This window comes from Equus asinus, chromosome 6, assembly GCF_041296235.1.
Source record: "Equus asinus isolate D_3611 breed Donkey chromosome 6, EquAss-T2T_v2, whole genome shotgun sequence".
Taxonomy (NCBI): Eukaryota; Metazoa; Chordata; class Mammalia; order Perissodactyla; family Equidae; genus Equus; species Equus asinus.
The window spans coordinates 28,979,826-29,004,813 of NC_091795.1; the positions used below are offsets into that span (position 1 = coordinate 28,979,826).

A 24,988-nucleotide genomic window follows, 5' to 3' on the forward strand; every position below is an offset into this window, starting at 1 on the left:
TGTTTTAAAGTTCTATGTTTTTGCTAATACAACATACCCCTAAACTTAAGCCAATTACTTCATCTGCTACTCCACTAAGGAATGTAGTCATAAATCATGAGTAGAACAAAGAAATTGAGTAGATTTACACCTGACATGAGGGCAGAATTGTGAAGTCTGCAGGTAAAGCAAAAATCCAATATAGTCAAAATCGCTCTTGAATTAAAATTCCCTGTTGTCTCCAGCTGAGGTACTTTAGTGCAGTGGAAAAGACACACAGCCAAACCTAGATTCAAATCCTCCTTCCATCACTTAGTAAGTAATTATGCAAGTCTGGACAAGACTTCTTTTCCTAAATGTATTTTCTCATTCAGAAAAGAAAGATACTACCACCTCAAAGGGTGGAGATGGAGAAGATGTGGAGATTAAAAAGAATACACATAAATGACCTCCTAGATTGCCTTCCCAACTCAATAGGTCCTCAATTACTGTTCAGGAAGGGAACAGCTAGTCTCTCATCATCTGCCAAAGAGCCAAAGACTGTAAAGCTTAAATCAAATCTTGTTTCCATTCAAATCAGATAAAAACAAATGCACTAGAGAAAATTTTACTTGGCAGGTGAAATAAACCACAACAACTATGATTGAGAACTACTACACAAAGCCAATTTTATGGAGAAAGGTTATAAACCTAAAAGAAATAGGTTGGCCATCTCTGCGCCACACTTCTTTCTATAAACATCAAGACCTAGTTTGCTAGGAGCAGTGAAAAACCAAGGAGAGGAGAAAAACCAAACCTCACCGTGTATGACAGAAGTCCTTTTGTAGCACAGCCCTTGATCAGGGAGCATGATGGTTAAGAGGGTGGGCTCAGGAATCAAAATTTTCTGGGTCAGAACACAGGCTATGCCAATTCCCAGATGTGTGACCTTAGGCAACATACTTAATCTCCCCCAGCCCCAGTATTTTTTACTATAAAATGGGGCAACATTAGTACCTATTCCCAAAGAACTGCTGTCAGGATTAAATAAGATCATGGCTGTGAAGCGCTCAGCATGCCTGACATGTGGTTAAGTGCTCAATGGTCACTCCTCCTATTCAACATGAAGACCAGGCACACTGTGGAAGCTTTTTAAAAAATAACCATACATCCTTTTCCCACAACGCTTTGAAGACTAATACTGGTTTGGGCAAGCATCGTCACCTTGAAAGTATTCAAATGAACAGCGTTTCAGAAATCACCACATATTCAACTGCCAATGCTAAAACTTGCTTCCCTTATTTGAGCACAGTTTTCAAGAAAAAGCAAAGACGATGATGACCAAGTGAAGATACTGAAACCCATCCACTAGCCAGGGTGGAAATCTCTTCTGTTTTGACAAGCGTCCTTCAAGTTATCATCACTTCGGGAGTCTTTGTTAGGGACCTCTTTTCAGTTATTTTTGCACAAAGGAGTCTTTGTTGGTACAATGGCTTCCTCACTGGTTGTTCTCAGACAATCCCTTCACACCAATACTTCCATTAGGGAGAACAATCAGAATTCATCTCTATTTGAAAAGATCTAACTAAAAAAAGGTTCTGAGTGTCATTCTGATTAAAAATCACTGGCCGCACTTGTTCCCATTTCTCTCCCTCCGCCCAAACACCCAGGTGGAATATTTCGAAGCCATTCCTCCAACACACCATATAAGGGGCAGCTCCACCCCATCCCTCCAAATATGGTCAGATCCCACACCCGCCCATAGAGCCATCATAGACAACCAGGAACCCACTCCTGCCCTGACCTACCATATACGGACAAATACCCACCCTAATATGCGGAACAGAGCTAAGCTCCTCCCTCTACACTCCCACTTCATTTCTAACAAGCCTGAAAGTTTGAGTTGGGTGAAGAAATTAAAAGGAGCACACCAAAAAACCAACTGAAAGCACTTCCCAGCACCAGCCCTCGATTCTCACGGATTCCAAACGTCACCCACTTGTCCAACTTAATGTGAACAACAACACTTCGCCCTCGGAGAAATAATCATACAGCCCTAAAGGGGCACATCGCGGGCAATAACGAAGCGTGTCTGAACAACCAACCCAAAGCCCATTATTACACACAGGCAACTCTAGGCCAAGCACACCTCGGTTCCACACGACCATTTCAAAGACTTTCAAGGTCTAGCTCTCCGCGCCTTCAGATCAGATGCCAACTTTCTGGTCGCCCTTTGCAGAAAAGGGGCGGTGGGCGCAGGCTGTCTCGTTACCAAGGTAACTACGAAACGTGCGACCGCCGAGGCCCGGGAGCCAGGTTTACCTTCAGATCCTTCTTGGTAACGTCGGGGTGGGAGACGGCTCGGATGGTCCCGGAGAGCCAGGGCCACTCGGCGACGCGCTCCACGTCCCAGCTGTCGTGGCCGCCGTCGCTGCCGTCGGCTGCGGACACGCTGAGGAATCGCTTCCCCACCAATACTGGCCAACTTTCTCCGAGCGTGAGCACCATGGTTTCCACGCCTGCAGGAAGGGCTCCTCCCTGCAAAAACACAAAAACAAAATGCAACGGGGGCGGCCGGCGGGAGGGGGCCGGCCAGCGAGGCGGCGGCGGAGCGAGCGGTCCTAACCCCGCGCCGGGCACCGGACCCCAAGCGGCGGCCGGAGCGAGGGAGGACCCTGCACCCGAGCTCTACCCCCGCGCCCTCCCCGCCCCCGAGCCCTCCCCCACCGCAAACACGGGCCCCGGCGCCGCGTGACCCTCGCCCTCCCAAGTTTCGCTTTTCCAAAACCTGAAACCGAATCGCAGCGGGAGTGAGGGGAGAATTATTTGTGGCTTAAGTGGATTTGAAAGTGTTCGCCCTCACCCCGGAAAAGAAAAGGCCCGATGCAGAGGGCCCGTCCCAGGCGGCCGGTTCCCCGCCCCGGGCGGCCCCGCGGGAGGGGCGAGCCCGCGGTTCCGCACTTGCCCCGCCGCCCCGCCCCAACACCCCGCCTCCCGGCCGCCGACCCCCGGGCGCCCCTCGCCCTGGCCTGCGCCGCGACACGGGGGCGGCGGGGCCGCGGACTCGGCGCCTTCACCTTTCTTCCTCCTCTCCCCTCAGCCGAGGCCTCGGCGCTCTTACCCCGCCTCCCGCCTCCCTGAGTCACCGGCGGCGGCCGCCGTTTTCAGCCGCCCAGCCGACTCTAGCTCTGACTTGGTTCAAGAGCTCTCACAAGACACGCACAGCCTCCCGGGCCCGCCCCCTCGGAGCCGCTTCCGCCGCTCATTGGCTGAGTCCAAGGAGGGGGGCGAGGCTCGTGGGGAAATAGCCTGTCGCCATTGGCCAGGCTGGCGAGGGCGGGGCGAGAGAAAAAAACAATTCCTTGGCTGCCTCCTCCCTTTCCCCTCCCCCTTCCGACTCCCGGACGACCCCCATTAGGTTAAAGTACACAGAGCGTAAGCGAGAGATCCCTCCGCCACAGCCATTCTTTCCATTTGTTGCCTCACGGTATGCAAAAAAGTCCCGCGAAATCGGTTATCAACTTTAGGGCCCAGAGGAAAACTGCAGTGGTGCACAGATAAGACTGAATGGCGAACGCCAGGGCTGGAAGTGCCTATTGGATTGCTCTTCAAGTGCGTAGGCTGTCGACCGAAGATGAGCCTTCCACTTGGCGGAAGAATCTCACAGGAAAGGGGTGAGAGCGGCGCAGAGTCGGTGGGGGAGGGAAGGGACGGGAACGTGCGGTTTCAAGCGTACTCAGCTAGAGGGAGGAGCGACAGTGCTCTAGAGGCTCGTGCGCAGGCGCCTCGCGGAGCAAGGGGCTGGAGCTTGGGCTGCTGGGCGAAATGGCCGCGGGAGGCGCAGGCGCACGTGGTGCTGATCATGGAACGTCTAAACTCCGCCATTTTGAAGGAAAAATGAAGAAAGGCATGGGGTCATTGGGAAATGACGTTTATTAAATCTGGAGCAAAAGAGGCCATTCAGTACAATACAGAATGTGATTTTGCTTTGTAAAGGGTGGATGAGAAGATACTTTGAGACTTACAAAGAAATTGAAAGACTAGAGGAAGGCCATAATGATGCAAGAAATATTAAAGAGGAGGTGACTTTGAAGGACAAAGGAGATAAGAGGTGATTGTGTGCTTGAGACCTGAAGTTTTTTGGTTGAGTGAAGAAGAAATGGAATGAAGGACTTCAAGACTTCTTATTTCATAAAGGCTGGTGCTTGACATGGCATCACATTTAATCATTAAGATAATGAGTGAAGAACTTAAGCTCCCAATTTTACAAGTGTGAAAACAGCGTCAGAAAAAGTTTAGAAACTATTCAAGGGATTATAGATGCAAGATATCTCCAGGTGTTGATTTTAAAAATATATATTTTGAATATGTGACATTAAATAAATTTTAAAATTAAGGATAAACACTGAAGAATTAAATTGGATTTATAATTTGCAGACCATTAAAAGGGGGGAAATGAAACAAAGAAAACATATACAGTCCAACAAAAGTCAGAAATGGAAACAAGAAGAGAAAAACTAGATGAAGGTATGGTAAATAGAAAAAATAAAATGAGAAAAGTAAGTCCAAATATGAATATTTACAATAAATATAAATGGGTTAATTTTACTCATAAGTTAAAAAGACAAATTAAAAACAAAATCCAGCTATAAATTGACCACAAGCAAACTCCAACAACAGCAGAGGAAGCTTTTAAATATTGAGTTAAAAGATTTACTAATCAAATGGTAATTGAAGGAATGCAGTATAGCAATATCAACATAATTAAAAGCAAAAACATCAAAAGAGAAAAGGATTTTATATTAATGAAGGATAAAGTCCATAGAGATAATATATATTCTTGAACTATTGTGACTCTGGAAAGGTACCCTAGCCTAAGTTAAGACTAAACTGTAAGAACTACAAAAAAATTTGGCAGTTTGTAGTCAGAGTAGAAGATATAAATACATCTATCTCAGAAATAGGCACCTCAGATTTTTAAAACAAGTGAGGGTATGAAGGACTTAGATTACATAATTATCTACTAATTTGAAAGGCAATCACTAGGGACAAGTTCTCCCAAATATGAATGAGGAGACTGCTAGAAAGGATGGCTGTAGTTCAATCATGCTTATAAATATAGATGGAAAATTCTTATGTAAAATATCAACAAGTTAAATGCAGCAGTATAGTTTTAAAATAGTCACCGTGTGTGTTGAGCAAAACATTTTCAATGAAAAAAGAAAGTTGCATTTGGTACTATTTAAAAATATGCACACAAAAGTAACACTGTATGTGTTCTATGAAATATATGTATTAAAACTCATAATGATAGTTGCTAGTATTGGGGGTGCACACTAGAATTGGGAGAATTTGTTAAAGGCAATTTAGTATTTGTAATTCTCTCATTTTTATAAGTCAAATGTATTCATGTGTAACTTGAAATTTGAAGTTAATTTTAAAATCCTATAGATGGAGTCTACTACATTAACACTCAAGAGCACTAATGACAACTTATTAGAACTAATACAAGAGGCAAGAAGTTGGTGCAATAGAAGATCCGTGAACAAAAATCAAAATAATTCCTATTCCTTAACAAGCATCAATTAGAACATATAATAGAAAAAAGAAACCATTATGATCATGAAACTATGGAATATCTAAGAAAAAACATAACATGAAATAAACAAAACCTATATGAAGAAAACTATAAGGCTTTACTGACATGCATAAAAGATTTGGAAAATTCCATCTCCTTATATGACTTGATAAAGTAAAGATATCATTTCTCCTCTAATTAAACTACAATTTCAATGAATGAAAGAATCAAAATAGAAATATATAAAAAGTTAAGAGAACACAGAAACAGACCCATGTATATATGAAAAATTAGTTTATGATTAACACACCATTACAAATGAGTACTAATAATAAACTATTCAATATATGCTTTGGGGTCTATTGGTTATTCATTAGGAAAAAATAACGAAGTCAGATCCCTACATCAACATTCACAAAAGTAAGTTCCAGATGGATCAAAGAGCTAACTATAAAAAATCTAGTAAAATATTTTAAGATTCCTTCCCCTTTCCTTCCTCCTCCTCTTCCCCGTCCTCTTTCCAAACATTTTAGTCCTAAAGCCATTAGGAGTGCAGAGAAAGGTGGGTTTTCATAAGGAGAGGCTGCCTGGCACAGAATGTTTGAGCTCAAAAAAGTAAGTAGTAGTAGCCTGGCATGGGGAGTCAGAGCCCAAGTCGGGTGAGAAGAGTAGATACACAGAAGGTCAACCCAGCATGGGATATCTAGATCCCAAGTGAGATGAGGATGGCATCTGTGAATGGAGGCAGCCTAGTGTGGTACGTTAGGGTCCAATCAGGATGAAGAGATACTCACGTGTGGGAAAAGCCTGGAACGGGGTATCTGAGCCTGAGGAGGGTGAGGAGACTGTTCGTGCAGGAACCATCAAAGGACACTGAAAAGACCAAGAAAGATCTTAGAAGCAGGAGGAGAACTAGCAGAGATGCATCCTGGAAACAAGGCAAGAGAGAATTTCAACTTGGAGGACTATTCAGAGAGATCAAAGGATACACTGAGGTCAAGGCAGTTGAAGGAGTGAACAGCAATATATCAGCAATTCCACCCAGTATGTTTTAGCTTGGAGGTTTTGCCAGAAATCACTTCTGGTTAGTAAAAACTATTATCCAGGGCTGGCCCCGTGGCCAAGTGGTTAAGTTCGCGCGCTCCGCTGCAGGCGGCCCAGTGTTTCGTTGGTTCGAATCCTGGGCGCGGATATGGCACCGCTCATCAAACCTCGCTGAGGCAGCGTCCCACATGCCACAACTAGAAGGACCCACAATGAAGAATATACAACTATGTACTGGGGGGCTTTGGGGAGAAAAAGGAAAAAAAAACCCAAAAAACTATTATCCAAGTGCCAGCATACACATTCCAGTCAAAATCCTGCCACTAACTAGCAGAGTTGACTTTTACCCCAAGGGACATGAGAAGTTTCCAAAAGCCTTTAAGAAAGTTAGCAACTAGAAATTTGGAAATCTGTTTGGACCTTTATTCCTCAACTGCAAAGTAATTAGAATACAATATTTTCTGTCTAAAACTGCTTCTGTTAAACAGCATAGCAATGGTGTTTTGTGTGAAAATTTAAATGTCTTATGCTATTTCTGTTAGTGCAGTGCACCTGTGACAGTTAATGAGGCAAGCAAAGCATCAGTGCTAAGCTTCTTGCCTTTTTTTTTTTAAAGACTTTTTCTGTTGAGGAATAATTTACATCCAGAGAAATGTGCAGATCTTATGAGAAGAACAATTTCATCAGTTTTACAAATTCATACATCCATATAACCCACACCCCTATCAAGATATAGAAAGAACAGGAGTCAACCAACTACAGCCCACAGGCCAAATCTGACCCACTGCCTAATTTCCTACAGCCTGTGAAGAATGGTTTTTACATTTTTTAATGTTTAAAAAAACCCTAGATTAAGCCAACCCTGGCAGTCTAATGGTTAAGATTTGGCACTCTCACCACCACAGCCAGGTTCGTTTCCTGGTCATGGAACCACACCACCTGTCTTTCAGTTGTCATACTGTGGTGGCAGCTCACATAGAGAATTAAACTAACAGCTAGGACACAACCACACACTAAAGGTTTAAAAAAAACAACCACCTAGAATAGTAATAATACTTTTGTGACCATAAAAATTATACAAAATTCAAATTTCATTGTCTATAAATAAAATTAAAACAGCCACACCCATTTGTTTGTGTTTTATCTGTGTCTAATTTCATGCCATATTGGTAAAATTGAGTACTTGCAGAGACTGTGTGACCCTTGAAGCTGAAAATAATTACTCTCCATTCCCTTACAGAAAAGTTTTGCCAAACCCTGATAGAGAACATTCCATCACCACTGTACGTTTCTAAGTGTTTTTTCCTAGTCAGTACCCCTGCCCAGAGTAACCTTTCTGTGGTGATTTCCATCACCTATAGTGATTTTTATCACCATAACTTGGCTTTGCCTGTTCTTGGATTTTATTTAAATGACATAATACAGTATGCCACATCTCTGGTATCTAGCTTCCTTTACTCAGCACGTTTCTGAGATTTATTCATGTGATTACTTCTGCAAGGTGTGTATTCCCTTTCATTGCTAGGTAGTATTTCATTGTCTGAATATGCCATAGTTTGTATATCCCTGCTCTGTTGATGGAGACCTGAACTGTTTTCAGTTCTTGGCTATTAGAAATATATTTGAGTTTAAGTCTACTCTCTTAGTGTTTGATTTCTGTTTATCTGCTCTGCATTTATATGTTTCAACATTTTAACGCTTTCTGCTATTCTTCCTTCCTTCCTACAAAGCCGTATTTCCATCCAATATAATTTCCCTTCAGCCTAATGAACTTTTTAAAATGGATTAACAGTTTATTCAGTAATTTAGATGGCATAAGGATCAATAAAAGGAGTAATCTGATAATGCTTATGGTGCAATTCTGCCCATTGATAACAGTAAGCCAAGACTTGGATATATATTCCACTCAGTTGCATTACATGTTTCTATGTGTGTGATTTGATCAAGAAAAAGAAAATATGTACAAAATGTCAAGCTGTTTCTCTTTTTCATTTTTAAGAGCAGCTGTATGATTTGAGGAGCTAGTTATACAGTACAGAGCACGTAAGGGGAAAAATACAAAATGGCACTTAGCACGAATCTCAGGACTTATCCCATTAGGGTTATAACTAAGGATATTATTAATTTTTGTGTTATTCACCCTGCTTTTGAGCATACATCAAAGCCATCAATTTAACTTGAGGCATATACACAATACATACACAAATGTGTGAAAAATACTTTTCCCAAGTAATACTACATTTTAAAATATTCAAAACTGAATATCAGTGCTGATTTGTGTTTTGACAATGGAACAAGAAGAGAACAACATTCAACTAGGAATGGTTATAGTGATAGTAAAGCTCTTAAATATGTCTTCCTCTCCCTTTGTACTTACACTGGCCACATAGTGTCCTGAGAGGGTTTATTATGAGAAAAATGTCAATGATAGCTTTAAGACCTTATTTTGGGAGAAACTAATGAGAAAGCAAATTGGAAGGTGAGACTTCATATTTGTTTTCAAATAAGTGATCTTAAGTTTTCTTTTTATAGAAAAAGTTTAGTTCAATTTATTATAAATATATCTAAACCATTCATTGTTGCAGCTTTCAGGTAGAAGTCAGCCCTTCTTTTATACTGATGAACTTCTTTTAGTGGATCTTGCAGCATGGATCTGCTGGCGATAAATCTTTTGGCTTTTGTCTGTTGAAAAAGTCTTAATTTCACCTTCATTTTTTGAAGGATATTTTTGCTAGATATAGAATTCTAGATTGATGGGGATTTTTTTCCTTTTACCTTTAAAGTTACCGATACATTATCTTTTGGTCTCTGTTATTCCTGATGAGAAGGCAGACATTATTCTTATCATTGTTCCCCTGTAGGTAATGTATCCTTTAGTCTCTGCTTTCAAAATATTGTCTTTACCTTTGGTTTTCAGCCATTTGACTCTGATGTGCCTAGATGTGGTTTTCTTTGGATTTAACCTACTGTAGGTTTACTAAACTTAGATCTATGGGCTAGTGTAATTAATTAATTTTAGAAAAATTCTCAGCCATTATCACTTCAAATGTTTTCTGTTCCATCCTGTCTTTCTTCTCCTTATTCATTCACACATATATTAAACTGTTTAATATTGTTCCACACAACTCAGATACTTTAGTCTTTTTTTTTTTTTAGCTCTTTTTCCTTTTTATATCTTGGTTTGGGTAATTTCTAGTGACTTGTCTTCACGTTGGTTGATGCCTGTGCCTAACCTGCTCTTTAAAAGAATTCTTTATCTCTTATATCATGTGGGGTTTTTTTTATTTCTAGCATTGGCCCTTTTTAATAGTTTTCCTCTCTCCAGGAAAATTTCCCATCTATTGTCCACTTTGTCCACTAAATCTTTTATATATTTATCATAGTTATTGTAAAATATAGAGTGTGATTATGCTAACATATGGGACAGCTCTGTGTCTGGTTCTACTGGTTGTTTTCTCTCTTGACAATGGATTTAGTTTTCTTGCTTTTTAAAAAAAGTCTTGATTTTTTTTTTTATTAAATGACAGATATAATGTGTCAAATAACAGAAGAACCTGGGGTAAATAGTATTCATGCTCAGAAAAGGGCATAGCTCTTCTTCTGTCAAGCTGTAGCATGGGGGATTGGGATAATATAGTCTATCCCAATTGATCTGGCTTTGTGTTTCTTAGTTAGATTCAGCTTATTACACACTTTGAAATATTTGAGAGCAGGTCAAAGCCAGGACTAAGGTGAGGCAACTGAAGCATTTGTTGAGGTACAAAAAGAGATAGGATCAGTAAGTGCTATGCTGAGCCATACTGGAGCCGGAGGTAGAAGGAAAATCAGTAGTACTATTTCTGTCTTTATCTAAAATTTTGAGATTTTGCTCATCATGGATTTTTTTGCATAAACTTTGATTTTTTAAATGTTGCATTAAAATATTATTTATCATAGTTATTGAGTTCTTTAGCACTCCTTTTTTGTACCAAAGGCAAGTTTCCTATTTGTTTCATTTGTCTCACGCTAGTCCTAGCCTTGTGGTATCAGAGCCTTTCTTTTAACAGGACTTGGGCTCTGAGTGCCTGGAAGATTTGTCTTCCTTCTCTCAACCTATCCATAGATGTCAGCAGGTCCTATGTGACTGCACCTCAGAGATCTCTCAGAACTCTCCTGCCCCTCCACCAAGCAGGAGATGGTTGCTGCCTGATACTCTGTGTAAGGCCTGGAGTGCTTGTGGGATTTCTTCATGGGGATTCTCTCTCAGCTTACCTGTCTCTCCTCCAGTGGTAGGTAACCACTCCCTTATACTCAGTGTAAGGCCCAGAGTCCTTCTCCATTCTCTCGCTTCACCCTCACACTTCAAGAGGCCTGGCACCTCTGTGCCTGAGAAGGTGTCTCTCTCAGATTTCCTGCCCTAAATTTTCTTGTGAGCGCTCAGTGAAAGCTCTATGGAAAAGAGTTGGCAGTTTAATTCAGACTCCCCTGTGTTTTCACCATGCAGGAACTCTAAACTGTCATTCTAGACCACATCCTGCCTTTGAAGTTGCATTAAAACATCGGCTGTTTTCTTCTTGCCTAAATCTATGGATACTTCCTCCTGCTGCTCTGCCAAGAATGAAATCAGCCAGGGGTGCCTTCTCTCCTAAGAGCGCTTATCATTTCTTGGATTTTCGTTCATTAGATTTCCATAAGAGCTTCTAATAGACTTAAATAACTATGATTATGTAGATTACCCAGTTCATTCTTATCATTACAGGGAGAGCAACAGTCTCTTGAAGCTTTCTGCATCTGAAGCAGAAGCAGGAGTTAATCTGGTTTGCTTTGATTACTCTTTTTTTTTTTTTTTAAAGATTTTATTTTTTCCTTTTTCTCCCCAAAGCCCCCTGGTACATAGTTGTATATTCTTCATTGTAGGTCCTTCTAGTTGTGGCATGTGGGACGCTGCCTCAGCATGGTTTGATGAGCAGTGCCATGTCCGTGCCCAGGATTTGAATCAATGAAACACTGGGCCGCCTGCAGCGGAGCACGCAAACTTAATCACTCGGCCACGGGGCCAGCCCCTGCTTTGATTACTCTTTTGATAGCAGCTGGGCTGACTCTGATCCACGGTTTGAAACTTTTGGCCCTTGGATGACCATGATCCCTGATGAACTTGCCTTTGACTCAGCCTTGACCTCAACCTTTATGTGTTCCCTGTAGCTGAACTAGGCTTGCCTACCTTCTCATTCTAAGATTATGCCTGGGTTTTTTCAATCCTATCTTATTTTTCTTTGAATCTAAGTTACTAGCACATAGCAGTTGCTCAATAAGTATTGAGCTGACCCTGAACAGTTTTAATCTATTGCTTGCCTGTTTCTTTCTGATTCCCCTGACCTGTATATTCTGAAGCAACTTCCTTCTTTACATAGTCTTCCCCAGATTACCTGATCCTTGCCTTTTTCTCTGTTATGTCTAGGGTCCATTTTCAGCATAATGGATATGACCAGGCGTGGCTGAGAGGAACCAGAGATACCAGGCAGACCTGTGAGATCAGCAAATGTGCCAGGCCAACTTAGTAGGTGAGCAGAGCATAACCACAGAAAATTCTGGGCACATACACACAATAGGAAAAATCAGAGAAGCTTGGCATTCAGAGACAGGGCACAAATACACAGAAAGAAAAAAGGGACAAGACAGGACAATATGCCTAAGGGAACAGGTATAATTCACCAGTGAAGCCATTTGGTCCTGGGGTTTTCTTCACTGGGAGGTTTTTGATTACTAATTGAATCTCTTTACTCTTTATAGGTCTGTTCAGATTTTCTATTTTTTCTTCAGTCAGTTTTAGTGGTTTGTGTGTTTCTGGGAATTTGTCCATTTCATGTAGGTTATCAAATTTGTTGGTGTACAATTGTTCATAGTATTCTCTTATAGTACTTTTTATTTCTACAAGATTGGTAGAAATAGCCCCACTTTTATTTCTAATTTTATTAACTGAGTCTTTTTTTTTCATGGTCAATCTAGTTAAAAGTTTGTCAGTTTTGATGATATTTTTCAAAGAACCAACTTTTGGGGTCATTAATTCTCTCAATTGTTTTTCTAATATCTATTTCATTTATCTCCAATCTTTATTATTTCCTTCCTTCTCCTAACTTCCGATTTACCTTATGCTCCTTTTCCTAGTTTCTTAAGGTATATAGTTAAGTTATTGATTTGAGATCTTTTATTTCCCTCTGAGCACTGTTTTTGCTGCATCCCATAAGTTTTGTTATGTTGCATTTTTGTTTTCATTTGTCTCAAGATATTTTCTAATTTCTCTTGTGATTTCTTCTTTGACTCATTAATTGTTTAAGAGTGTTGTTTAATTTCTGCTCTGTGAATTTTCCTGTTTTCCTTCTGGTAATGATTTATAGTTTTATTCTGTTGCAGTCAAAGTAGATACTTTGTATGGTTTCAAACTTTGAAGTTTATTGAGACTTATTTTGTGGCTGCTGCTTATCTAGGGGATGGAGGATGGTAGACAGGTAAGTTAAAATGCCACAATTCTCTATTACAACAATTTTTCTCTATTACAAAAATTTAGCAGCTTTTTTATTCACTTAGCATTCCCCTGGTTGTTATAAGTTTTTCTTATGTTCCAGTTTTATTATGTTTTATATTCTGTAAAAATTGATTCAGACAGTTTTTTCCAACTTAATCATTACTTTAAAAGAGGAACAGAGGTTTAAACTTCCCTAATCTCCCATTTTTAGTTCTTTATGATATTTTGATTTTCAGGCATTTTACCTTTACATATATCATAAACCCCAAAATACATTTTTCTTTTTGTTTAAAGTCAATTATCTATTAAAGAGATTAAGATGATAAGAAAAAAGTCTTGTATTTTTACCCATGTAATTACTATTTCTAGGGTTTTTCATTCCTTTATATTGATCCAGACTTCCATCTGGTATCATTTTCCTTCTGCCTATAGGTCTTCCTTCAACATTTCTTGTAGTGTGGCGTGCTGGTAAGCTTAAGTAGTTTGATTATGATGTGCCTTGAGGTCGTTTTCTTCATGTTCTTATGCTTGAAATTGTTGAGCTTCTTGGGTCTGTAGGTTTATAATTTTAAAATTACTTGAAAAAATTATTTTGTCATTCTTTCAAATATTTTTTGTTTTCCTCTCTATCTTCTCTCCTTCTGATGCTCTAATTACACTTATATTAGACACCTGAAGTTGTCCCACAGCCCTGTGAAGCTCTGTTAAATTGTTTTTCAGTCTTCTTACTCTGTGTGTTTTATTTTGGATAGTTTTTGTTGCTATGTCTACAAGGTTACTAATTTTTTCTTCTGCTGTGTCTAATCTGATGTTAATCTCTTCCATGGTATTTTCATTTTAGACATTGGCTTTTATTATCTCTAGAAGTTTAGTTTGGGTCTTTTGTATATTTTCCATGTCTCTCCTTCTCATGTTCCTGCTTTCTTCTACCTTCCTGATCAGATGGGATATATTAATAATAATTGTTTTAATGTTATTTAATGTTACTAATTCTGTAACTAATTTAATGTCACTCTGACATACCTGAGTATATTTCAGTTGACTGGTTTTTCTTCTCATTATGGGTAGTATGTCTGGTAGCTTTCAATCAGATGCCAGACATTGTGAATTTTGCTCTGCTGGGTGCTGGATGTTTTTGTATTCCTATAACTATTACTGAGCTTTGTTATGGAATACAGTTACTTAAAAACAGTTCAATCCTTTTGAGGCTTGCTTTTGAACTTTGTTAAGTGGAACAAGCAGCCCTTACACTAGGGATAATTTTACCACACTATTGAGGCCATTAATCTAAGGCTTGTTCTACCCAAAGCCTCATGAACTATGGTGCCTTCTACTCTGCCTCGTACAACCACAACTATTCCTGGCTCTCTGTGAGTGCTGGTGATTGTGTTCCTGTAACACAGTTATTTCCCTAGCTTTGGGTAGTTTACTTACTAATATGCTCTGATTAGCATTCAGCTAACCACTCAAGGTGGACCTTTTACAGTTATCCAGAACTTTTCCTGCAGCTTTTTCCCCCTGGTACTCTGCCTTGTGAATTCTAGCTGCCTTGGCCTCAACTCTGTCTGTCTCAACTCTATATGTTCAACTCAAGGGGACCTCCAGACTCTGCCTGGGTCCCCACTCCCTGCACAGTGGCCTGAAAACCCTCTCAAGAAAGTAAGCTGGGGCAATGGTGGGACTCATGTTTTTCCTCTCTCAGGGGTCACAGTCTTGTACCACCTAATGCTATGTCTGTGACCAGTTGTTTCAAATATCTTTTCTTTTTTTAAATTCGTTTCACGCAGAGGGGTAAATCTGGTCCCTGATGTTCCATCTTTCCAGAAACATAATTTTACCAAAGGTACAGTTCAGATCAGTAGAGGAAAAGATGAATTATTCAATAAATGGTGTCAGCACATGTAGTAATCAGGCTTCCAATTTGCAATTATAGAATCCAATTGAGACAGTTTTAACAGAAAAGAAATGTATTAAGCAACATTAAGTAGATTAAAATTTTTCCAGAAGGGTCAGAGGGTTAGGCTTTGAGGTGAAGCATTTGGAAATTAAATTAGCCTGTCCAACTGCTCAAAGGAGTGACTGCACCATTTCTGATACTGGCACCACACTTTATACTATAAATGTGCTCTGCTGCTATTGACTTCTCCATGTCTCTGTGATGTGTTTCATCACTCTCTTCACATACTACATTCGGGTAGTAGCTGTCTCCTCATGATGATTTCTTCCAAATCAAGACCTCACTTGTGCATGCCTGGCTGATGAAGTCTAGGTCATGTGCCTCACTTCTAGCCACCAGATAAGCTAGGGAATTGAGTTTTGGCTCATACCTTGAGGAGGCAGGACACATAATATCCCCGAGCATAGAAATGAGGTTCAAATGACACTGAGTGGCCACAACTAGGAAAAATGATCCCACATCAAAAACGGGATAGTCATCTGAAAAAAGATAAAGTTGAATCCCTTCCTTGCACATTACCCCAGAAAGTCAAAGATCTAAGCAGGAAAAAATAAAACTGTAAAAGTACTAAAAGAAAACTTAGAATGATTTTCAAGTAACTTATTTTATATTTTTGCATCTCTGTCTTCTAATCAAGTATCTAAGAGCTTCCAGAACTAAAATAAACATTAAAACAGACCAATGAAATGCTGATGCCCTGTGAAATAAACATAAATCCAACTCAATGGCTCTGCTTAGATGTAGGCTGTACCAATAGAATGTGGGAGTTGTTTCAAAGAGTCTACAAAGATTTTCCATCTGTATGACAAAATATCCACAACTAATCAGCTGTGCTTCTGGGTTCTACCCACCTGGCATCTCTACTTTTGTCTTCAGGTACCTCTCCCACAGAGCCCCTTTAGCCTCTAAGAGCTTTCCTGGGGGTGAGGGGTTGTTTCTTGTGTTATTAACAGTGTTGCTGGAGGTTTTCAATTGCTCTGGTAGAACAACAGACACAAGGAGAGGTAGTTGTACAGCGGAAAGAACAGGGCTTTGACTTACGAGCCCTGGTTTGTGCTCTGGTCCCATCACTTACTGGATGACTGGATACATTGTTTAATCTCTATGGGGCTCAATTTCCTCACAGATAAAATTGCTCCAGTACTGCCTACCACACAGGGTTGTTTATGAGGGCAAGATAAAGTGATATATATTATATACATAATATATATATTCATGAAATATAAATATTCAAATTTCATGAAAATAACATTATATATATAATGTTATTTTTATGAAAGAAGAGATGTTTAGTTATGAATATTTTTATGCATACATATTCCACCACAGTATTTATAAAATTAATTTTAAAATAGCATAGTATCATAGCACTTTCTTTTGAAGAATGTGGAGGAAAATTATCCTTCTAATATATCAAGGAAGACATGGTTTGCATTGTGGAATATGAAACATTGTATGTAAGTAACAGCGTATATAAGTCGTACCTTTATAACTGTCCAGGGGCTCACACTTGAATTGGTGAGATCAAGGGGTTAAGAAAATTGAGATTGAATGAAAAGTCTTCACCTTCAGTGATGTTTTTTAGAGCCTGATAGTCTTTCAGAATTCCATCTCATTTGCCTAAAGTGAGAGAGGTACCCCCCTTATTTCTCATCACAAAGTTCTGCTAAGTTGACTGTTTTTATCCATTCCATATTTGGGGAAACATGAGCTTCATCCTTGGAGTTCCTGGTTTAACAAGAGCTGTGGAGAAGTAATACCTAACCTTGGAAAGTTGAGGAAGTGTCATGAAAGGTGAACTATTTAGTAGACTACCTTAAATATTTTTTCTGACAGAAAAATTATTATGAACATTTTCTCACCTCCAAAAAAACTCAAGCATATTATTGGCTTCATTGTTTGACTTAACAGCTATCTTGGCTTCTAGTACCAATAATGAGGCAGATTTGAGGACATAGCTGCCAAGATGTGGCTCTAGAAAAGTGAAATCCCCTCACTGGTCCACTTACCTACCATGTGGCATCCTCAACACCAACTTTCATACTGTTATACAACTATTAGAATGGCCAAAATCCAAACCACTGACAACACCAAAATGTCAAATGTGGCTGGCAAAGATGTGGAACAACAGGAACTCTTATTCATTGCTGGTGGGAATACAAAATGGTACCGCCACTTTTGAAGACAGTTTGGCAGTTTCTTACAAAACTAAATATACTCTTACCATACAATCCAGCGATCACCTTCCTTGGTACTTCCCAAAGGGGTTGAAAACTTAGGTCCACATGAAAACCTGTACACAGAGGTTTATAGCAGTTTCACTCATAAGTGCCAAAACTTGAAAGCAACCAAGATGTCCTTCACTACTTGAGTGGATAAATAAACTGTGTATGTCCAAACAATGGACTAATATTCAGTGCTTAAAAAGGAATGAGCTATCAAGCCATGGAAAGACATTAAGGAACCTTAACTGCATATTACTAAATGAAAGAAGCCAATCCAAAAAGCCTACATACTATATGATTCCATCTGTAGGTCATTCTGGAAAAGGCAAAACCATGAGACAGTAGAAAGATTAGTGGTTGCCAGAGGTTTAGGGAGGCAGGGAGAGGGATGAATAGGCAGAGTATAGAGGATTTTTAGGGCAGTGAAAATGCTCTGTACAATACTGTAGTGATGGATACATGTCATTATACAATGTCGTATACATTACACATAAAATGTGAACTCCGAGAGTGAATCTTAATGTGAACTATGGACTGTGGGTGATTATGATGTGCCAATGTAGGTTTGTCAGTTGTAACAAACGTACAACTCTGGTGGGGGATATTGATAAGGGGGAAGGCCATGCATGTTTGGGGGCAGGGGGTATTTGGGATATCTCTATACCTTCCTTTCAGTTTTGCCGTGAACCTAAAAAAAACCTGATCTAAAAAAATTAAGTCTTTGAAAAAAAATTTCTTTCCATACAACCCCACCAGAGTGGTCCTCCTGAAGTGGCTGTAGCAAAAATCTTTCAGTGGCTGGAAAAAACAAACCAAAGACCCTTACCATGGCTTTTGAGGTCCTCTGTGCTCCCCTCAACTTGCTGCTGCCCTGCACATATTAATCTTGATTAACGGAAACATAACGTGGTTCCTCACCCTCACTCTGGTGTTTCTTGATTTCATCAGTTTGCTCATGCTATTCAAGAACCCAGAATACCCGTTCCTTCCCTGAAGCCTGGCTAATTGCTGCTCACCTTTGAGACACAGATCTAGTGCCACCTCTCTGACCCTCCCAGGCTGGGCTGAGCCCCAAGCCTTCATTCTCGTGCTCTCAGGGCTCACAGATTAGGGTGGGTGTGTGAGGTAGGGGGATAGTCAACGGAGAAGCTGGTGAATGCTATGATGGGGAAGTCAGGGTTCTGTTGGAGCCCCAGTCTTGAGGAAGAAGTGACACTGCAGCTGTTAGCCAGGCAGAGAAGGGATGGAGAGAGAGTTTTATGCCAAGAAAAGAGCATGTGCAAAGGCCCAGAGAAAGGACCCTAAAGAGTTATACCAGGCCCAGATGGAAAGGAGTTTTTAAGTCAGTCAAAGAGTTTTGACTTTATGCTGAGAATAAAGGGCAGCCACTGAAGGATTTAAACGAGTTTAAGCAAATGTGCGTTTCAAAGGATCACTTTGACCAATTATGTCATGATTTACAAAATCATATGGGAGGAGGTGAGAGCAGCAGCAAGGAGATGAGTCGGGAGACTGCTTTCTTAAGTGAGATGGGAGATGATGATGGCTTGATCTAAGTTATTGAGAAAGGAAGTGGAGGGAAATGCAAGAGTTTGGTAAACAATAAGGAATAATCAATAAGACTTGGGGATACTTACAGAGGGGCTAAAAGTACAGGAGGAATCCAGGATGACTCCCAGTTTTCTGGGGTGGATGGTGACACTGTCCATGACGCAGGAGACAGGTAAGAAAGCTGGTTTAGTGCAGTTGTGAGTTGGTCTAAGGACACGTACAGCTTAATTTTGTATATCCCAGCTACAGTTAAGTCATTCAACATTTAACAAAGATTTTCCAAGCGTCTATTCTGTGCCAGGCTCTCTCCTAGGCACTGGGGATGTAGTAATAAATAAAATAAAAAAAAATCTTGCCTCTCTGGAGCTTACACAATAGTGACGAGATGAGGAGGAAAAGAAAGCTAGAATAGGGTCCTAAAAGAGAAGGTGACATCTGGGCAAACCCCTAAGGATGTGAGGAAAAAAGCCATGCAGGTAACTGGGGAAAGTGTGTTCCTGGCAGAGGGACCAACCGGTGCCCTAAGTGGGGAGAGTACCCGGCGTTTCCCACAGAGGCCAGAGCAGCTGCAGAAGAGGGAGTGAAGAGGAATGAGGCCATCAGGTAACAGAAGGTCAGCATCAGTCCTTGCAGGCACTGTAAGCACTTTGAATTTTAATCTGTGTGAAAAGGTTTTCAGACTAAGAGAGAGATGACCTGTCATATGTTTGTCCAGGATCCTCCTTGGGGCCAAAGCAGCAGTTGGGGGTCCAGTTAGGTGGCTAGATGGGGGTAACAGTGGTGAGAGGCAGAGTATAGTATTTTGAAGGCTTTGCTGACAGATTGGATGTGAGGTGTGAGAGAAAGGGAAGAGTCAGGGATGCAACCCATGCTGACATACCGCCCCATTTTCACACAGCGGCCTTATTCACAGATGTTCTTTGTGAGTGGCATTCCCTAAGTGACTGTATTTACTTCTGTGGTTCACCACAACGTCTACTTCTATGAGAATTTGAGCTTGACGGTACCAATTGTGGTATCTTTAACATCACCACAAAATAATTGATTCACGTTCTGTATCCTCTTAGCATGACCCTTAGAAGCATGTGCTTTCTGTTCTTACTTACAGCATAGTATTTTGAAATACTTAACCCTTTCATTCTCCTTGAATTTTCCCCTTTCCCTTTCCTCTATGAAAGCCCACACTCTCACACTGTTGAACTCAGGAGGAACATATGTTGGCTGAAGTGAAGTGGACCATTTTGAAGTAGAAGCTTTAAGAATTAGCACATGATTCTCCACATTTCCTTTCCCTCTGCCACAATGACTAACAATATTCCATATGGAGGCTGCTCCATCAGCATGGGTCCTGAAATGAAAACAACATGGAATAGAGACACAGCTTACTCCTCAATGAATGCGTAGCATTAAGGAGAAAAAAACCTCTTTGCTTCTGTAAACTATTGAGACTTGGGGGTCTTTTGTTACCACAGTGTAACCTAGCCTATCCTGACTGATACACACACCTAAGGACATAACACTAATAAGCACGGTTGCTGGGATTCTGGGGGCTCAAACCTAGGCAGTCTGGCTGCAGTTACTACACCTGTGGGAATATGTAACATTGCCTCTTTATACAAACACAGGAGTTGCAGCATCCAGCAACTCAGGTGAGCAACAGGTATTAACTTTTTCGATAATTCAACCTTATTCCTGTTTGAAGCCTCTACTCCATCAGGATGCTAAAAAATTCAGTACAGGATTGCATCTAACACCATATCATGGACGTACTTATAAGTTAGTAGATACAGAGTTACAGAGTGATCTTCCTAATTTGCACTACTCCGTTTAGACTTCTCCAGTGACTTCCATTGTATTCAGAACAAAACCCAAACTCTCAGCGTGGCATGCACATCATCTCCCACTGGCCCTGCCACCCCTCTGGTCTCTTCTCCCACCTCCTGGCACCATCCACACAGGTCTTCAGCCACTTCCTAGACTCACTAGGCTGGTTCCCACCTAGGACCATGCCACTTGCAGTCCAGTCTGGAACTTTCTTCTCCCAGATCTTCCCAAGACTGGCTTCCCCTACTCATGTAGGTCTCAAGTCAGCATTTATTTCTTTAAAGGGGCCTTCCCTGACAAGCCTCTCTCTGCACTACCTCTCCTTTCCCCTTTGCCCCCACAAACACCTTTATTTCTGGAACTTATCATACATGAAATTATCCTGTTGATTTATTTACCTGTTTATTATCCATCTCCACCCCATTTCACACACCAGAGAGAGAAGAAATGTGTGTCTTGTTAACTGCAGAAAACCTGGCCAAAAACCCTGAAAAAAGAGGCCTGTCACATGGTAAATGCTCAATTGTGGAAATATTATTATCATTTCAAAGACTCTTGATACATATTGTCAAAATGCTTTCCAAAAAATGGGACAACTTGCATTCCTTCCATGCATCCTTGATAGTATTGGATAAGATTTACAAATTCTGATTTTGCTAATTTGCTAGTAACCAGATTTGACTCTGGTTGTTTAAAATCTGCTTTTTTTTTTTTAACTAGTAAAGCTAAATATTTCTTACCCTTTTTCTAAAAATTATTTATTCGTATCCCTTGTCCACTGATCAGTTAGCGAGTTGGTGCTTGTCTTACTGATGTATATGCCTTCTTGATAATGAAAGGTAGAATTTTAAAGATCAGTAACCTTCTGGGAGTTTGAAATCTATTTTAAAACATCTCACTGGAAGCCCAGGATAAACACATGCTCATAAAGATGATTTATTTTCTTGCTGTTTATTTGGTTGTCTTTATTGGAGGGGAGAGTGCATTCCTGGTTAATAAGCTATGTCAAGGGGATAATTGTCGGATGGACCTTGAAAACATGCTAAGTGAAAGAAGCCAGACACAAAAGGCCATATGTTGTATTCCATTTATGTGAAATATCTAGAATATAATATTCGATAGAGACAGAAAGTAGATTAGTGGTTGCCAGGGGTTAGAGGAGGAGGAACTGGGGAGTCACTACTGAATGGGTATGGGTTTTCTTTTGTGGTGATGAAAATGTTCAGGAACTACATGGTGGTGATGTTGAACAGCATTGTAAATGGACTAATGCCACTGAACTGTACACTTTAAGATGGATAAGATGGTGAATTGTTTGCTATGTGAATTTTACCACACACACACACTCACAAGAGTCTATGTAAATGGAGGTGAGAAAGTATAGGAAGCTAGTTGAGTTTTCTTCCTCTTTCCAATGGATTCTTCTCTCAGTTTTGCCTTTCTTGTGACTTCCTGGAGAGCTGGGGCAATAACATGCCCAGGGCACAATGTTCTCTTGGCTTTTGCCACAAACCACTGGGCATCACTCCTCCATCTCATTTTTGGGGAAGGTTCTCTGTTTGCCACTGGACTGAGTGCTGGGTGCCACTTGGTTAGGTCGAAAGTCAGGGGCAGCATTCTCAGTTGCAGAGGTCTGACGTGTGCGGTGGTCCTGAGGCAGATCCAAATAATTTGCCCATAGTAAGAGTTAAGTCTTAAAGAGTTAGGGCACCTTAGCATGGATACTAGGCTAATCCTTATAGGGGATATGGTAAATGGAATAATGACCTCCTAAAGATGTCCCTGTCCTAATCCCCAGGACCTGCAAATATATTACCTCACATGGCAAAGAGACTTTGAAGATATGATTAAATTAAGGATTTTAAGATGAGATTATCCTGGATTATCCAAGTGGGCCTGATGTAATCACAAGAGTCCTTACATAAGAGAGGGGCAGGAGAGTCAGAGAAGATACAGTGACAGAAATGAGAGGGCCAGAGAGAGAGAGGTTTGAAGACGCTATCCTGCTCATTTTGAAGATGGAGGAGGAAGGGGCCACAAGCCAAGGAATGCAGGTAGCCTCTAGAAGCTGGAAAAGATGAGTGAACAGATTCTCTCCTACAGCCTCCAGAAAGAATTTGGCTCTGCTGACACATTGATTTGAGGACTTCTGAGATCCAGAACTGTAAGATAATAAATGTGTTATTTTAAGCCCAAAAAAAAGATGGCATTTTTTAACCTTTTCTCGTTCTCCCTCAAGAAAATCCTAACACCTTAAAATTGTTTTTCTTTTTCCTGTATAGCTGTAATGGAAATGGACTTGTTTCCCCCAGTGAGTTAATAATAAAGGCTATCCTTTACTGATTGCTTGTAACATAATTCGTAAGCTTTACCTTGTGGAATCTTCCAAATAGCCTTATAAGTTAGGTATATTATTCCTACTTTTCTCGTGAGAAACTTGAGGCTTGGAAAGGTTAGGAAGCTTGCCTAAGAGCATACAGCTAAGAAGGGTGAGTTGGTCTGTCTTCAAAGCTGGGGTGTCCATTTATCCCTGTCCTATACAGTTTGTGGCCCTCAGTATAAAAAGCTGCCCGACTCTGCCATGGCCCGTCATTGACTACTGCAGCTGCGACTGGACACATGCAAGGGGGTGGGGGTGGCCTCCTGGCAGCCCAGTTGGTTGGACAGATTTGGCTGCCAGCTGCTTATTATTGCAGTGTGGTTCCTCCCCTGGAGCAGCCTTCCAGGGGCTCCCACAGGGGGCTGCCCAGCAGAGGACAGACGTCCTGCGCCCATTCTCTGACCCCGCCCTGGACTCCCTTTCACCTCCTTGTGGGGCTGCTTCAGCCCCAAATTCCTTCTTAAACACTCACCCTTGACATTTTTCATGAATATCTTTTTCCCTATTAAGAATTTAGCCTGAAATATTTTTACCTTTGTACTTTTGTATTGTCTTCGTAGGTTTTTTTATTCTGATTTATGTTGCTTTGAATTATTTTAAATGGTATTATCTTACTTTTCCACCTTTCAAGTCTTTATCAGTTTTCTAATTTTATCTTTTTAATCTTTTCATATTTGTTTTAAGTGTTTCCTTTTTAAACTTTTATTTTCTATGCAATTTAAAAAATATTTTGTTTTTCTATGACCATTCTTAAATGTCATTTGGTACTTTTTGTTAGTATTCATTTTCGTATTTTATATTATTTTAAATTCCTTTAAAAAACTTTGTTTAAGCTGTGCCATTAATTTCACCACATGAATTCTTAAGCTTGTCTTTGTCTGTTTTGAATTTATTTCATGCATTTGAACCATAATTCTTTCCCTCTCCTTTTCATTTTATTCCTTTATCTCCTTAAAAAGATAACTTCATCTTAATAGTTTTATCTATTTCTTCCTATTCTTAACTCCTACTTTCTCCTGTTTGTTTTCAGAATGGTTATCAGGAAGTTGGTGGGAGATTGAAAGCTTCAGCAAAAACTCTCACCATAAACTGGGGAGATTTCTTTTCAGCTCTGGCTCCAGCTGTCCCTCTGGTTTCTCCTAATAGATTTCACATGCTCCTGGGCACTACTCAACAGATTGAAAAAATAACAATAAGAGAAACCAATGACCCTCCCGAAATGAATGCCTCTCTGGCCGTAGAGAGCTCGCTGTGCATCAGCTGAGGCCCGTGGATTTAACAGACTCCGAGCTTGGGACGCGGCGTGTCGGGAGGAAGCCCGGAAAGAGGCAGTACCGGAACTACATATGGAGGCGAGTGGTGCGAGCGCACGAGGGATTATTTTGTGCTGATGTTCACGTTCTTGGTTCTTATGCTCCTGAAAACAATGCCTTCAGCATGCAAGCAGGTGTGACTCTTAGTCCATAAATACAGGTATGTAAGAAATCTAAGCTTCTCCACTTCGTATAACTCACCTTCAGTTTCGTGTCTGGTCTCACAGAAGAAGCTAACTTGGGTCCTGGCTGGGCTCCCCATCTGTAAGGTTGTGTCATGGTTTGGGGACCTTCCACTGGTCCAAGAAATGGGTGTGCAGGGAGCCTGTCTGGTCATCTGTCATCTGAGTGGGGCTCTGCTGCTCTCCTCCGTGCCTGTTAAAGACACAGGCATCTTTTGGGATCTGACAAAAAGACAGGATACCCATTCCTTCAAAACCTACAGATCCACTCTCTCCCCAGCCCTCAATTCTTCTCCTCACCCTCCTTCTCCACAGTCTTTTTGGGTTTTGGGATGACCCGTCTCTCATTTGAGATTTCTTCAAGGCCCTGTGTTTATGCCCATGAATTTCTCTTCCTGTTGGAATTCATGGCAGACTTCTGGTTCTACTCCAGAACAAGACAAGGAAGTGAGTTACTTAATATCTCTATGCCTA

At 40.7% G+C, this 24,988-nt stretch overlaps 1 protein-coding gene and 1 long non-coding RNA gene across 5 annotated transcripts in view; one reads left to right on the forward strand and one right to left on the reverse strand.

The window, feature by feature from the left end:
* Positions 1 to 3,203, reverse strand: part of KDM3A (lysine demethylase 3A) — a 49,654-nt gene extending 46,451 nt beyond the window's left edge. Inside the window, exons 1-2 of one of the 4 annotated variants that reach the window (XM_014852797.3) lie at positions 3,080 to 3,203; positions 2,281 to 2,496 (exon numbers count right to left, since the gene is read on the reverse strand). In XM_014852797.3, the coding sequence (XP_014708283.3) occupies positions 2,281 to 2,466 (186 nt within the window). In that variant the 5' untranslated portion in view covers positions 2,467 to 2,496; positions 3,080 to 3,203. Of the gene's footprint in view, positions 1 to 2,280; positions 2,497 to 2,821; positions 2,912 to 2,944; positions 2,950 to 3,035 lie in introns of those variants that run through there. The other 3 variants (XM_070511794.1, XM_070511796.1, XM_070511795.1) reach the window with 3 other exon arrangements.
* A 144-nt stretch (positions 3,204 to 3,347) lies between these two features.
* Positions 3,348 to 24,492, forward strand: LOC106838585 (uncharacterized). The gene is made up of 3 exons (XR_001399897.3): positions 3,348 to 3,632; positions 12,018 to 12,120; positions 24,166 to 24,492. It is a non-coding gene; the product is annotated as an uncharacterized lncRNA (long non-coding RNA).
* Positions 24,493 to 24,988: the final 496 nt, after the last annotated feature.